The 14185-nt window shown below is 36.6% G+C and overlaps 1 protein-coding gene and 1 pseudogene across 1 annotated transcript in view; one reads left to right on the forward strand and one right to left on the reverse strand.

Annotated features, from left to right (window-relative positions):
* Window positions 1-1485: 1485 nt before the first annotated feature.
* Window positions 1486-2133, reverse strand: LOC468034 (large ribosomal subunit protein eL18-like; annotated as a pseudogene).
* The window catches only part of CNTNAP4 (contactin associated protein family member 4), a 325777-nt gene continuing 313667 nt past the window's right edge, over window positions 2076-14185 (forward strand). Inside the window, exon 1 of the mRNA XM_063797455.1 lies at window positions 2076-2156. Within this exon, the coding sequence (XP_063653525.1) occupies window positions 2120-2156 (37 nt within the window). The 5' untranslated portion in view covers window positions 2076-2119. The remainder of the gene's footprint in view (window positions 2157-14185) is intronic.

Consider the following 14185-nt stretch of genomic DNA (forward strand, 5'->3'; position numbering starts at 1 on the left):
GCTAGTCCAGGAGCAATGCTATTAACCTGAATGGTCAGAGCAGTTGCAGACCTGGGAGCAGTTAATCAACTAATGGATATTTCTGTAGAGAGAAACTATCTAGTGAGGACATATGAGTTGTACAACACAAGTGGTCAGCATCATGAGTCCTCCACTCCAGAACTAAAATCCCTTTCTCTGTGTTACCTTGCTGCCTATCTGCATCTACCTTTTCTCCTCCTGTGCCAATTCACTACCATCCACCATCGACTTACTAAATATATTGTTTACAAAGTGACCTAATATAACTATGGAATAGAGGATGTTTATGAAGAAGACAAACAATTTTATTTTAAAATGTTTTACTCATATTCATGATTCATAGTGAAGCAAGACTGGTTTTTAAAACATTATAATACATTTTTCATTACTTATATTTTATAGTTTTATTTTAATATAAGAAACCATAATAAGTATAAATAATGACTCCGAATCTCACCACCTAGATAAACTCAGGAATCATCCTTTTTCTAGGTGGCATGACCTTAGACTTCCACCAACAAGGTAAAGGATATTATAAAACATTTTCAGAAGCCCTTTCTGAAATGGGAAAAATGGTGTTTCATTGTTGTTTCAATTTGTACACTTTTTTTTGGTGGAGGGGTCAGAGTCTTCACTCTGTCACCCACGCTGGCATACAGCGGCGTGATCATGACTCACTGCAGCCTCAACCTCCCAGGGTTCAAGCGATCCTTCCAGTTCAGCCTCCCAAGTAGCTGAGAGTGCAGGCACATGCCACCATGCGGGTTAATTTTTTGTAGAGAGGGGGGTCTCACTTTGTTGCCCAGGCTGGTCTAGAACTCCTGGGCACAGGCCATCTTCCCACCTCGGCCTCCCAAATTGCTGGGATTACAGGCGTGAGTTACCGCGCCTGGCCTTAATTTCTATCAATTTAATGGATGTTCTCTATTCTTATTCATTGGCCATGGCTAAAAATACTTATTGTGTCTAATTTGTGCTTTTAAATATGTTTGTGGGATACCTATATTTACATGCAACCCTCAGGATATGGAATAATTGTTTATATGTGTAACAAATTTTAACAGCTTATTCTTAACAATAATAGGTAAAATCTGAGAAAACGAATTGTATCATTCCTATATAGTATTCATGAAAACATTTTTAGATTTCCTTACCGACATGTAGAATGAAGCAGTAGTCTGTCAATCTGTTACAAACTAGACCAGTGGTTCTCCAAGTGAGGTTCGTCAGACCAGCAGGATGAGATCAGCTGGGAACTTAAAATTTGAATTCTGGGGTCCTACCCAACTACAAATCAGAATCTGGGGGTGAGACCCAGAAATCTGCGTTTTATTAAGCCCTCCAGCCAATTCTCATGTACCGTGAAGTTTGACAACATTTGGAGTAAACCAACGAGGAACCTCATGTAAAATGCTACTTAAGAGACTTTTTCTCACCCCCCACTGTAATGTCAATGTGCACATTTTCTTTTCTTTTCTTTTTCTTTTTTTTTTTTTTTTTTTTTGCATCCAAAATCATTTCAATAAGAGAGTAGGATCCAGGGTTAGTTTTTGTAGCCTCAGCTGGCCCGTCAGCCTCTGGCGCGCTCGAACTTCCGGCCCTTGGAGCAGACGTAGGGTTTGGTGTGGCTGTGCGGGGTTCCCGGGGCCTTGCCAAAATGCCCGTACACCTTTCGGCCCTTGAGAAGACCGGAGAGCAGGACGGTGCTGCAGCCCTTGCGGGAGTCCAAGGCCAGTTGGTCGAAAAGTGAGGATCTTGCCCCCTGCCCTGAGGACGCGGCTGCGGGCCAGGTTGGTCACACTCAGCACACACACCTTCAGTTTGGGCACCTCCTGAACCCGCACGTCATCTGTTATGCTCCCCACAATCACGGCCGTTTTGTTTTCCCGGACAGGAAGCTTCACTCTTCCGGATCATCTGGGAAAGGGACAGAGGTGGCCGGTTGGTACGACTCATAAACAACCTCTTCAGCACAACCTGGTTGAATGTGGAGTCGGTTCGTCTGGCCAGAAAACTGCACAGCTTGACCAACAGCCTCAGGTAGATATCCTGGCTCTTGGGCTCCTTGCGCCGAACCTTTCGGTCCTTGTTGTGGCAGATGTCAGCTCCCATGATGGCGTCTCCTGCTCGGCCAGGTACGGAAAGAGAGAACGGCCAATGTGCACATTTTCTATTAAGACTTCTTCCTCTCCTCTCTCCCTTTCTTTTCCCCTCTCTCTTGCAGAAATTCCCTCCATTTGTGTCTTTATTTTTTAATCTTTCCGAGATAATAGCTTCACTAATGCATTGCTACATGTGGAGAATCTATTAACTTTTAAGATAAAAAGTTCATTTGCTAAATTCTCTCCATATGTTCAAACTCATAAAGTACTTGTTCTGATTGCTATGATACAAACAAAAAATCATATTACTCAATGTAGCATAATTTTAGGAATAGTTTTGTGGTCCTGCATTAGCACCGATTTTTGAACATGCTTTATTAAATTCTAAAATCTTGCACACTACATGTCATTGTGGTAGTTACAGTATATATCAAGATTTTTAGGTTAAAATCTTAAAGTAAAGCATATTTGTTCCTAAACGCAGTAAGAGGAATAAGAGCACTATTAATATTACTATTATGATTAAAATTGTTTCTGTTAATATTTTCATAAGACTTATCTCATTCAATTCTCATAATAATTCTATGAGGTAGGGCCCACTGTTATTTTGCTTTGCTGAAATATTCGTAAGTCTGCTGAAATATATACTACAAAATAGGACTGAAAAGAAAAACACTCAAATTTAAAATTTATTAGATTGTTAACTATTTAATTAAGTTCTACTCATCACAACGGATTCCAAATAGACATTAGATAAACCTAAAGGCTTCTAGTGAAGTAAAATATTATTAAACAATTTTCATATTTCAATTTTATAAAATACGCATGTAATCTAACATTGTACTATATAACATTTTTTAATAGGATTTTTATTTTAAAAGGTTTTAACATGATTTTTTTTGTCTATTTCAGTAATTATTTGGAAAGGTAATTTATGTCCTAAAAAATTGTAACTGTGGTGTTGTGAATTTGGGCATCTTCTAGGCTAGGGAGTTTTTGGACAACTCATAAAAGTTCTCTCTTTTTACTGCATCCAGTCCAACTCATCATTTTTTAAATGTTGAGGGGATTATAAATTCATGGCTTCAAAGAATGGTATCATACTTAAAGTACAATAAATAAGAAAATGAATCCCATTCTCCCCAAAATTAATTCATTGTGGTTCTATTAAAGGTGATCAGAATTCAAGAATCATGTAAGAACATACTCCCTACTTAAGTGTTACTTTAGGAACTACTTTTTTTTTTTTCTTTTTTGAGATAGAGTCTTACTCTGTCACCCGGGCTGAGTGCAGTGGCGGAATCTCAGCTCACTGCAACTTCTGCCTCCTGGGTTCAAGTGATCCACTTGCCTCAGGCTCCCAAAGTACTGGAATTACAGGTGTGAACCACTGAACCTGTCCTGAACTACTCTTTTCGAAGTATAAGGAACTATATTGACTTTTGCTGTAGAATCTCAACTGTTCAAAAAGCAATGTTAAAAAAATTGAAATCACTCATTTTCTCCTTTGCAAAAAAGTAACTACATGGGATCTTTAGTATAAACACACATTTAGTAAAAACAAATGAGAGATGATACTTCCCACCCAAATTGGACTTTTTGGAATTAAAAAATTGAGATGGTTTGAATACAAATAAACTAAGACATCAAGGTTTCTATAAACTGTTACAGAATAGAGAGAAAACCTAAGACATATGATATCATCTTTTATGGGCAATTTCATCAATTTGTGTATGTAGTAGCACTCTAATGACAAAAAAGGAGATAGAACATAATGATTCCACAGAATAAATGGACATGATCCCGTGATTCTAGACTGATGAGACCTGACTTTCCTTGCAGAATCAATATGCACAATTTTATTCATAAGGAATATATTCCATTACATTCAGAGAAGTATTATTTATAAAATGAAATTTTTAGAAATGTCATGTGAGATAAGTCGTGTGAAGTTAAGGGGAAGTTCAATTTGTAAATTTTTGCCTACTCAAAATTTACCCCAATCGTGGCTCTGGGGCATTCCCCAGTGAGTTAACTGGTAAGAAGTAGAGGGCTGCCTACCAATATGGCTGCCAGAGGGCCACACCTCCCTCCTTGACTCTGGCAATCAGCATGTGGGCATGCATCTAATATTTGGCTGACTGCTTACTCCACTCTCAGGCCTGGTGCTACTGAGCAAAGACAAGGGGACACCTAGGTCCACATTCTTGGCTCCTCAGAGCTGCCTTGAATTCTGTGCATTTTCTAACCTAAGTCCTTGGAAATCCCTTGGAGTTGACATTATCTTTCTACTATATTTCCGTATTGCTTATGGTCACCAGCATCATTTCTTTTGCTTGTAACCGAGACCTCTTATTTTGAAAAATATTTTGCACATATTTCTTAAGGGTTTACTATAGTTTTAGTAATGTGCAGATGTTGCCATTTTATTTACTAAGGAAAATCATGGCTTATGCCTCCAAAAATTTACAGTCTCCAGACGGAGGTGAATCAGTATGGAAAGTGCTACATATATCATAATAAAATAATGAGTGTTAATATGCATTTTTTTTTTTTGAGACAGAGTCTCGCCGCTCTATCGCCCAGGCTGGAGTGCAGTGGCGCCATCTCAGCTCACTGCAAGCTCCGCTTCCTTGGTTCACGCCATTATCCTGCCTTAGCCTCCCGAGTAGCTGGGACTACATGCACCTGCCACCATGCCCGGCTAATTTTTTATATTTTTAGTGGAGACAGGGTTTCACCCTGTTAGCCAGGATGGTCTCGATCTCCTGACCTCGTGATCCGCCCGCCTGGGCCTCCCAAAGTGCTAGGATTACAGGCGTGAGCCACCGTGCCCGGCCAATATGCATATTAAGAAACCAAAAGATAATACAGAATTTCAGGGCATCTCAACAAAGTATCAAACAGTTTTTCACATATGGTGGCCTTGCTCTTACTGGGAAAGCTTGCAAAACAATGGTGTGTGTGCATTTGTGTGTAAATTTTTTTTTAAATAATCATATATATAACTTTCTTGAAGCTACCCAATCCAGAATTTTTTTAAAAAAAAAACATGAACTGCTGTCTCCAGGTAACAAATATAATTTGAAAAGAAGCTTTAAGATTAGGATTCAGTGACTAATTTCTGCAATAAAAATGAAATCCATCCATTTTTTCTCCTGCATTTTAATATCTGATAAAAATTTTTCATTTTAAATACTAACTATTCAAGTCTTTTCAAGCTTCTAAAAGACTGGAAAGTTAATTTTCCAAATGTGCTGATGAGCAATTGCAAAGATTAGTCTACATAATCTATGTTCCTGCTGGCAGAAGCATTACTTTCTATTTAATACAATGAAACAGGTATTTTTAAGGCATTTTTTTTCCTTTGTAAAATCTGAACTTAACACATACCATGTGTGAATATAAAATAAAAACAAGTGTTTGTTTCTGCAAATTTCATCTGAAGTAGAAGTTTTAACTGCCAACTCTGAATCCAGGTTCAATAGTGAAACATGGATACATGCTCACAAATATTAAGATTTCTGGCATTTAAAACTTTCAAAGAAACAATAATTTCATAGTCTTTTAGGGAGCTGAGTAGAAGGAGTAATATAGGAACTTTTTGGATTTGGTAATGTTTAATCTATAACTAAATTTGGAACTATATCATGTCTTCTCCAAAATAACATATTATATCTTATACCTTAATAGGAATGAGAAAACATTTTTGATTTTGAAAATGATACCTAGGAATAGATAAAGTGGATACAGAAGTGTTCAGGTATTTTAAAAGTACTATTTTTTCATAATGTAAAAAGTTGCAGAATTGGAGGTTGATAAAACTCAAATGCAAAACTATTGGCCACTGCAAATCACCTAGAATTACTACCTGGGTAAAACTTGTTTGCATTCCCCATCAGTGTAGAGACTAAGTCACTGTGAAGAAATGAATGGATATTTTGAATAGGAGATGGGCGACTTAAAAAAAAAATCTCCCCATTGATTAGGGCAGCCTTGCTGTGGAAAGAAGTGGCACTGTGGTGAACCTTAGAACATCCTGAAATATTAGGTACCTGGGCAGCAAAGGAAGTTTTGTGAGGTCCAAAATACACAATCTCTCAGTATTTGGTATAGACAATGGATGACCATGAATTGTCTAATAACAGCATATCCATATCCTTCATATGGGCAATTCCAGAGATTCTCTACTTTTATCCCTAACCTTGCCACAATTGAGTCATTTTCAGAATCCAGTCTGAATTTCCAGTTAAAAATGTTGCATTGATCAACCTGATTTATCTCTTTTCAAAACCCCACTGCAATAATAGAAACGGAATTTTATCATTATAAAGGCACATGAGCATGTATGTTCCCTGCAACACTATTCACAGTAGCAAAAGCATGGAGTCAACCTAAATGCCCATCGGTGATAGACTGGATAAAGAAAATGTGGTACATATATACCGTGGAATACTATGCAGCCATAAAACAAGAATGAGATATGTCCTTTGCATGGATATGGATGGAGCTGGAGGCCATTATCCTTAGCAAACTAACGTAGGAAAAGAAAACCAAATACTGCATGTTCTCACTTACAAGTGGGAGCTACATGATGAGAACTCATGGACACATACAGAGAACAACACACACTGGGGCCTTTGGGAGGGTGGAGGGTGGGAGGAGGGAGAGGATCAGGAAAAATAACTATTGGGTACTAGGCTTACTACCTGGGTGATGAAATATTATGTACAACAAACCCCCATGACAAAGTTTACCTTGGTAACAAACTTTCACATGTACCCCTGAACTTAAAATAAGTTAAATTAAAAAAGAAATACAGTGGAAAAAAAAATAGTGGAAACTGGTGTTGGGGAGGGGTATTGGGGATAGAGAATGTATGGGAACTCGGTACTTCCTGTTCAATTTTTGTGTAAACTGAAAACCTCTCTAAGAAATAAAGTCTACTAATTTAAAATAAAAACACAACCAAATCAAACCATCAACTAACATGGAAAAAGAAAAGAGTTCTGAGAGTCCACCACTGAATAAAGATATTGACAGCTTTACTGGGAATCAGAAGGTGACTGAGGAATGGTGATTAATTTAAAAACCGAGTAACTAGGCCGGGTGCAGTGGCTCACGCCTATAATCCTAGCACTCTGGGAGGTCCAGGTGGGCGGATCACCTGAGGTCAGGAGTTCAGGACCAGCCTGGCCATGGTGAAACCCTGTCTCTACTAAAAATACAAAAAATTAGCCAGGCATGGTGGTGCGTGCCTGTAATCCCAGCTACTTGGTAGCCTGAGGCAGGAGAATCGCTTGAACCCGGGAGGCAGAGGTTGCAGTAAGCCGAGTTCGCACCATTGCACTCCAGCCTGGGGCAACAAGCGCGAAACTCCCTCTCAAACAAACAAACAAAACAAAACAAAAAAACAAAACCAAAAACAAACAAACAAAAAAAAAACAGAGTAACTAAACCCAGAACCTTATGTGGGTGAGTAGTCAAATCATTAGTCTCAGAGGAACCCTGAAAATATCAGTGCTTAGGGATTTCCAGTACTCCTGGAGGTAGGGGTCAAACACTGAGCTGAAAAGAGAAAAACTGGCTGAAATTCTGTTGACAGACCACTGACACCAAAGGAAATTCTCCTCCATTAGACACGTACAGGTATGCAGGGGATGGGAGGTTTAGTCTGTGGAGCTAGCTAAAGGCACTTCCTGACTCCACTCTTAGTTCCATCTACCTTGTTTTCTAGGATGTCCTATCTTTGTGAAGCAGGATTTTCAGTGGTTGATGTGATTTAAATGGAAAAAAAAAAAGTGCTAAATGGAAATCAATGTGGAATAGGAAATGAGGGTGTTGGTGTCTAATCTGATTTTAAAATGTGAGAAGTTGTGCAGTGCCCAGAAGGCACACATTTCCCTTTAGTAAGTAATTGTAGTCATTTAAAAGTGAACTTCGTTGTTTTGTTTGTTTTTGTTTTTGTTTTTACAATTATGTTTGGTATTTACTCAAACGGCTACTAAGTTGTTGGGGATATAAACACATACTACATTCTTTGGTACCAACTTACTTATAAAAAGGGATTGTTTGATATTTCTTTTGCCTTGGGCACAATGAAAATAATCACACGGATACCAATGGCGCTGTGAACTGAGAAAGTTTGAGACTCTCTGGTCTAAGCCAATTAAGGCGATGCCATTCTTTTGTGTAATATCCTCACTGCCACGGCCTGCCCTGGAGTTGGGAGCCACTGCAGGATTCAGTGTTGGTCAATGAGATGCAGGAGAAATTGTATTGGATAACTTCTTAGAAAGTTATTTTTCTTCCTAATAAGAACAGTCCAGAGGAGATGAAAGGATTTTGCCACCCTGGCCAGCCCCTGCTTCATGCTTTTGAAGGTGGTCCTGTTGCCTGGAGCTGAGTTAGCCATCAGGCAATGCTATTTGACAACTGTAAGAATAAAAGGCAAAATACTGAGGACAGCAGGGAAGAATAGTAACCATCTACCTCCAGAATCCTTGTGAGATAAAAATAGAGCCTCTGCTTGTTTAAATCACTGTTGTTGGCTTTATTACTACGTGTCTGTGAAATTTCTAATTAATGTAAAGAAAATGTAAACACTGACGATTCTTGACTTAATCAGAACTATGAAATAGCAACTTTATATGGGTAGTTTGAGAGATACTGGGGGATGGTGTGGGCACCCAAAGTTAGTCTGTCAGAGTCAAAAGCAAATAAAATGTACAAAAGTGATACATCATTTAAAAAAATATAGAGGTAAATGCCAGGGGAAAGATTGAGAGTGACAGCTGAGAGAATCAAAACAGGAGAGGTAGGGGTGATAATAAGAATAGCTAACATTTATTTTGCACTTACCATATTCCAGGCATTGTGCACATTATTTTATACATATTTGTTAATTCGATTTTCACAACAACCCTAAGAGGTAGGGTTATCTCCAGCCTACAGATGAAGAAAGTAGTTATTTCTACTTTAGAGATGAAGAAAATGGAACAAAAATATATCAAATGACTTGATCTCAGTTATCCAATTAATAAATAGAGGGATGGGAGATGTGGGAGAGTGCTATTGTGCATTGTAAACTTTTCAATGAAATTTCACTTTTAAAATAAGTACCTTTATTAATGTAATGAATATTAAAATTATGTAAAATGTTCCAGCTACTAAAGATTTATTAACTTTTATTTTTTGAAGAAATTAAGTGTTCTTGAATTAATATCCCTGAATTGTTATGTTGCAATATTATGTTCTTGAAATTTAATAGTGAGAACGTTGAATCTGAAGAGATTCAATAATGCTTTAAGTTGACTTGTGATACCAGGTAACATTTCTGGAAGTGGACTTTGTGTTGGCCAGAACTCCTTTTTGTAAACGTTATCCAGAAATGTCAGGCACCTTGAAAGAGAAACATAGGTGGGGGTTTTGGCAAATCTTACATTTACACACGACTCAGGTAATTGTTTCTATTGAATTGTGCACCACCTATCCAAATAGACTGAATTAATTTTAAATTAAAGTCTGATCAGATAAAACTGGGAACAATGTAAAATAAATTAACTTCATTTTAACTTTTACCCCAGAGAAACTAATGTTATTTCCTAAAAGATCATTTTTTCATAGTTTTCTTCAAAAGTAATCAAAAACATTATACACTCATAAACTTTTATTCATCTCATAGAACCTTGGATTTGAATGAGGCCTTAAGGATTGTGTAGTGTAAGTTAGATGAGGTCTACAAATATCTCTACAAACTTCCCCCAAATAAATAAAAAATACCTGTTATATCTAATAATAAAGAAATCAAACCTCTGAGGTCATTTGCAGGCTATCCAATTATGTGTTAGAGACTCTTACTTACATTGGAATTACCTGTGAGAATAAAGAATCTTGATTAATAGAGTTTGGAATGACAAATATTTATTGAACTAATATATAATTATATGAAAAGCAACATGGCTTTGCTCTTTCACATTAGAGTTTATCATAATCAAAGTGGCTTCTTCGTACAGTTAGTTACACACAAAAAACTTCTCTCGGGGCGATGGGAAAAGGGCACCAAATACTCTATTTTTGTTTCTGTTATTAGGAGAATAAAATAGGTAATTTAATTCTGCTGTTATGGGAATCTAAATCTCCATAATTTGTTTTGTCTGTGGTGACAAACTTCACCTTCAACCATCTGAAAATTTTGATGAGTAAGCATCCTCTATAACTATCAGTATCTTCCAACTCAGGAGCAGTTTTTACCCCTACTTCCTGTGTAATGTACTGCATAATTCATGGTAGGTTTTTAAAAAATATAAAATATTTTTTAAAATGATGAAGCTATCATGTCATGACTTTCATTCTTGATTATGTTCTTTGCTTTCCCTGAATATATGCAATGTGATTATTTACTTTACATTTTGCCAGTCCAAGAGAAGGCAAAACAAGGGAGAGGAGACGAATTTTAAAAGTTATACATAGTACAAAAACCGTATATTAGACTTCTCAAAAGAGATATTTTTGCACAGGAAAGAGTCGTCCATTTTACATGAACATGGATTTTTAAAAATCATTATGTCTGATGGTTGGAATGAAAATTTAAGAGTAGAAGGAAAGACAACATTCACTATAAAAGAGATTTTTTAGATTCACAGTGACAGTAGAATTATTCTTGCCAAATGTATTCCAATGGCATTTTACTACTGTAAATAATATATATAACTCTTGTTATATGTATTGTATATGACTCTTGTTAAGTGACTCGGTACATACAAATATATGTGCATATGGGGCTTTATTGAACAAGAATTATGTTTATTTTCTTCCAGAAATAGCTCTTATTTGAGGACAGAGATTAAAATGGATAATGCTAAAAATGAGTCAATATGTAAAAAATACATTTCGTTAGAATTTTCACTGGTTCACCTTTAAGTTACCTCGTTCGACTATTTATAACTTTATAAAAGATGAAGTAAGCAAAAATCTTCAGCTACTCTGGTGTGGAGATTTACTTTTCATGCATATGGATCAACAGTTTCAAAAAAAGGAGTCATTCCAAGCTTATTGAAGCAAAACTTTCCTAATTAGAGGTCATTTATGTACTTTATTATAGGTGTTCTTCCACAGTTTAGAGACTATTAAATGTAGTCTTCCGGCATATCTATTGAGAAAACTTCCTAAATGTTTGGCTTACAAACACAGTGGATCTTAATCAGTATTTCAGGACATGGGATTTTAATAGTGTGAACATATAAAATCTCAAAATCTCTTTCTCTAATATTAGGGTCTGAAATACCTCCTTCACAAACTAATATTAAATATTCGAATATATTACATTTATGTGAACATATGAAATATTGAAAAATAAGCATGCTCATCCAAGGTGACATCATCATGAATTGCTATTCTAACCCCCAGGGTCAAGGTGAATGACGGGTTAATGCTTCAAGTCTGTGTCTAAAACCATGCATACATTATCCCTCAAGTTTAGTTCAGGACTCAAAGCATCTTAAATTTACCATGGACGAGAGAATGAGAGGTAGGAAGAAAAAGGAGGGATGAAAGGAGAAAATAAGAAAGGAAGAAAGAAAAGAAAAACAGAAGGAAGTGGGAGGGAGGGAAAGAAGAAAAGAAGGCAGAAAGGCAGGAAAAAAATCATATGAGCCCAACATGTATCAAAAATTTAGTTTTTACTATATATAATAGAGGTATAGTAAAAAATATAAAATAATATATCTCTTTTTTGTTTTTGTTTTTGCTTTTGTTTTTGTGATGGAGTCTCGCTCTGTCACCCAGACTGGAGTGCAGTGGCACAATCTTGGCTCACTGCAACCTCCACCTCCTGGTTTTAAGCAATTCTTCTTTCTCAGCCTCCCAAGTAGCTGGGTCTACAGGTGCATGCCACCATGCCCGGTTAATTTTTGTATTTTTAGTAGAGATGGGGTTTCACCATATTGGTCAGTCCGGTCTCGAACTCCTGACCTCAGGTGATCTACCCACCTTGGCTTCCCAAAGTGTTGGGATTACAGGCGTGAGCCACCACCCCTGGCCCATTGTCTTTTTTTTTTTTTTTTTAAGTGAAGTAAACCTAAAGAATCTTAGTATGTTTTATTTTTATATATAACCTGTTTAACAATGTTTAAGCCATTCCACTGTGACTGTGGCTTGAATAGCTCATGTTGAATAGCTCATCTGTTTTCCCTGGCTTTAAAATAATGCTATGCAGTTATCTACTTGGCATTTTACTAACCCAATAGAGTACAGTTATTATGCAACCAAATATACAAAAATATAACAAAAAAATAAAGTACTGGTAAGCTAAAATAGCAGTAGATTTCATTCCCTATCACCTTCTTTCTCTCTGTATCCCTTTTTTTATTTACTGTCTTCCTAACATAGTAAGGCAATAGGAAGTAATGGTACATGTGTGTAAAATGGTGTGTGTTGTCAGTAGTTATTCCTCATTTTATTTCTATAGTAACTATGTGTGATAGGAATTTTATAGATAGAGAAACAATGGTTCATATAAGGTCCTTAGGCAATGAGAGTAGATACATGATCAGTATGCAAAAGTGAGTCGTTTTTCTATGTGCCACCACAAACAATTAGAAGACAGAAAGATGTATACGTGTATATGCATCTTTTAAATATATCATTTACAATTAAAATCATAAGGCACCTAAAAGTAGATCTTGCAAAAATGTTCAAGCCCTGTACATGAAAATTTTAAAAACTTTGCTGAGACATATTAAACACAATTTTAGTAAATGGAGACACTTATTTTCTGAGGATGTCTGTTCTCCCTAAATTGATTTATAGACTCACGACTTCTCCAGTACAAATCTGCCAGGAGTTTTCCCTAAAACTTTACAAACTGATTCTAAAGTTTATGTGGAAGTTTAATGGTCCTAAAAGGTAAGGCATATCTGAGCAAGAGGATGGATAATGATGGGAAACTTGTCTTATTTAGAGACCAAGATTTTAAAAATGATTATAATGAATATCATGTGCTGTGAGTACAGGGGTTTTTAAATTGACCAACAGAATAACAAAGTCCAAAGGTGGTGATATAAAATTATGAATAGAAATATCAACTGGCATTTTTCCTAAGAGATAGCATGTATATTTAATAAGTAAACATTTGACGAAAAAGTCACTAGTCATCAGAAACATGTAGAATGACCTACTATGTTGTATTCGTTCAATTAGTAGAAAGTAAAACTAGGGAAAATATACAGTGTTTGAGAGGTTATGGATCAATGAAATTTATTATTCATTACTGGCAACAATTTATATTGGCATAGCCATGTTGAAAGCTAGTTTTACGTTAGCTTATAAATTTGAACATTTACACACCCAGCGATTCCATCTTTAGTTATATATCTATTAAAAAATGTCATACCTTGCACCAGGATACATATTTTATGAATAATACCTCGAAAGCATAGACAACAAAAGCAGAAAAACCCCAAAAGAAAATGGGATTATATCAAACTAAAAAGCTTCTGTGCAGCAAAGAAAACATTCAACAGAGTAAAGATACAATCTCTTGAATGGGAGAAAATACTTGCAAACTATTCATTTGAAAGGGGATTAATATTCAGAATATACAAGGAACTCATAACACCTCAACAGCAAAAAACAATCTGATAAAAAAAATGAGCAAATGATCTGGACAGACATTTCTCAAAAGAAGACATACAAGTGACAATACATAAATTAATTAATAAAGCTCAACATCACTAATCGTCAGGGAAATGCAAATCAAAACCACAATGAGGTATCATCTCACCCCAGTTAGGATGGCTATTATTAAAAAGACCAGGCCAGGCAGAGTGGCTCATGCCTGTAATCCCAGCAGTTTGGGAGGCCAAGGTGGGTGGATCACCTGAGGTCAGGAGTTCGAGACCAGCCTGACCAACATGGTGAAACCCCTTCTCTACTAAAAATACAAAACATTAGTCAGGCATGGTGGCAGGCGCCTGTAATCCCAGCTACTCAGGAGGCTGAGGCAGGAGAATCATTTGAACTAGGGAGGCGGAGGTTTCAGTGAGCTGAGATCACACCACTAC

Source organism: Pan troglodytes, chromosome 18 (assembly GCF_028858775.2).
Source record: "Pan troglodytes isolate AG18354 chromosome 18, NHGRI_mPanTro3-v2.0_pri, whole genome shotgun sequence".
NCBI lineage: Eukaryota > Metazoa > Chordata > Mammalia > Primates > Hominidae > Pan > Pan troglodytes.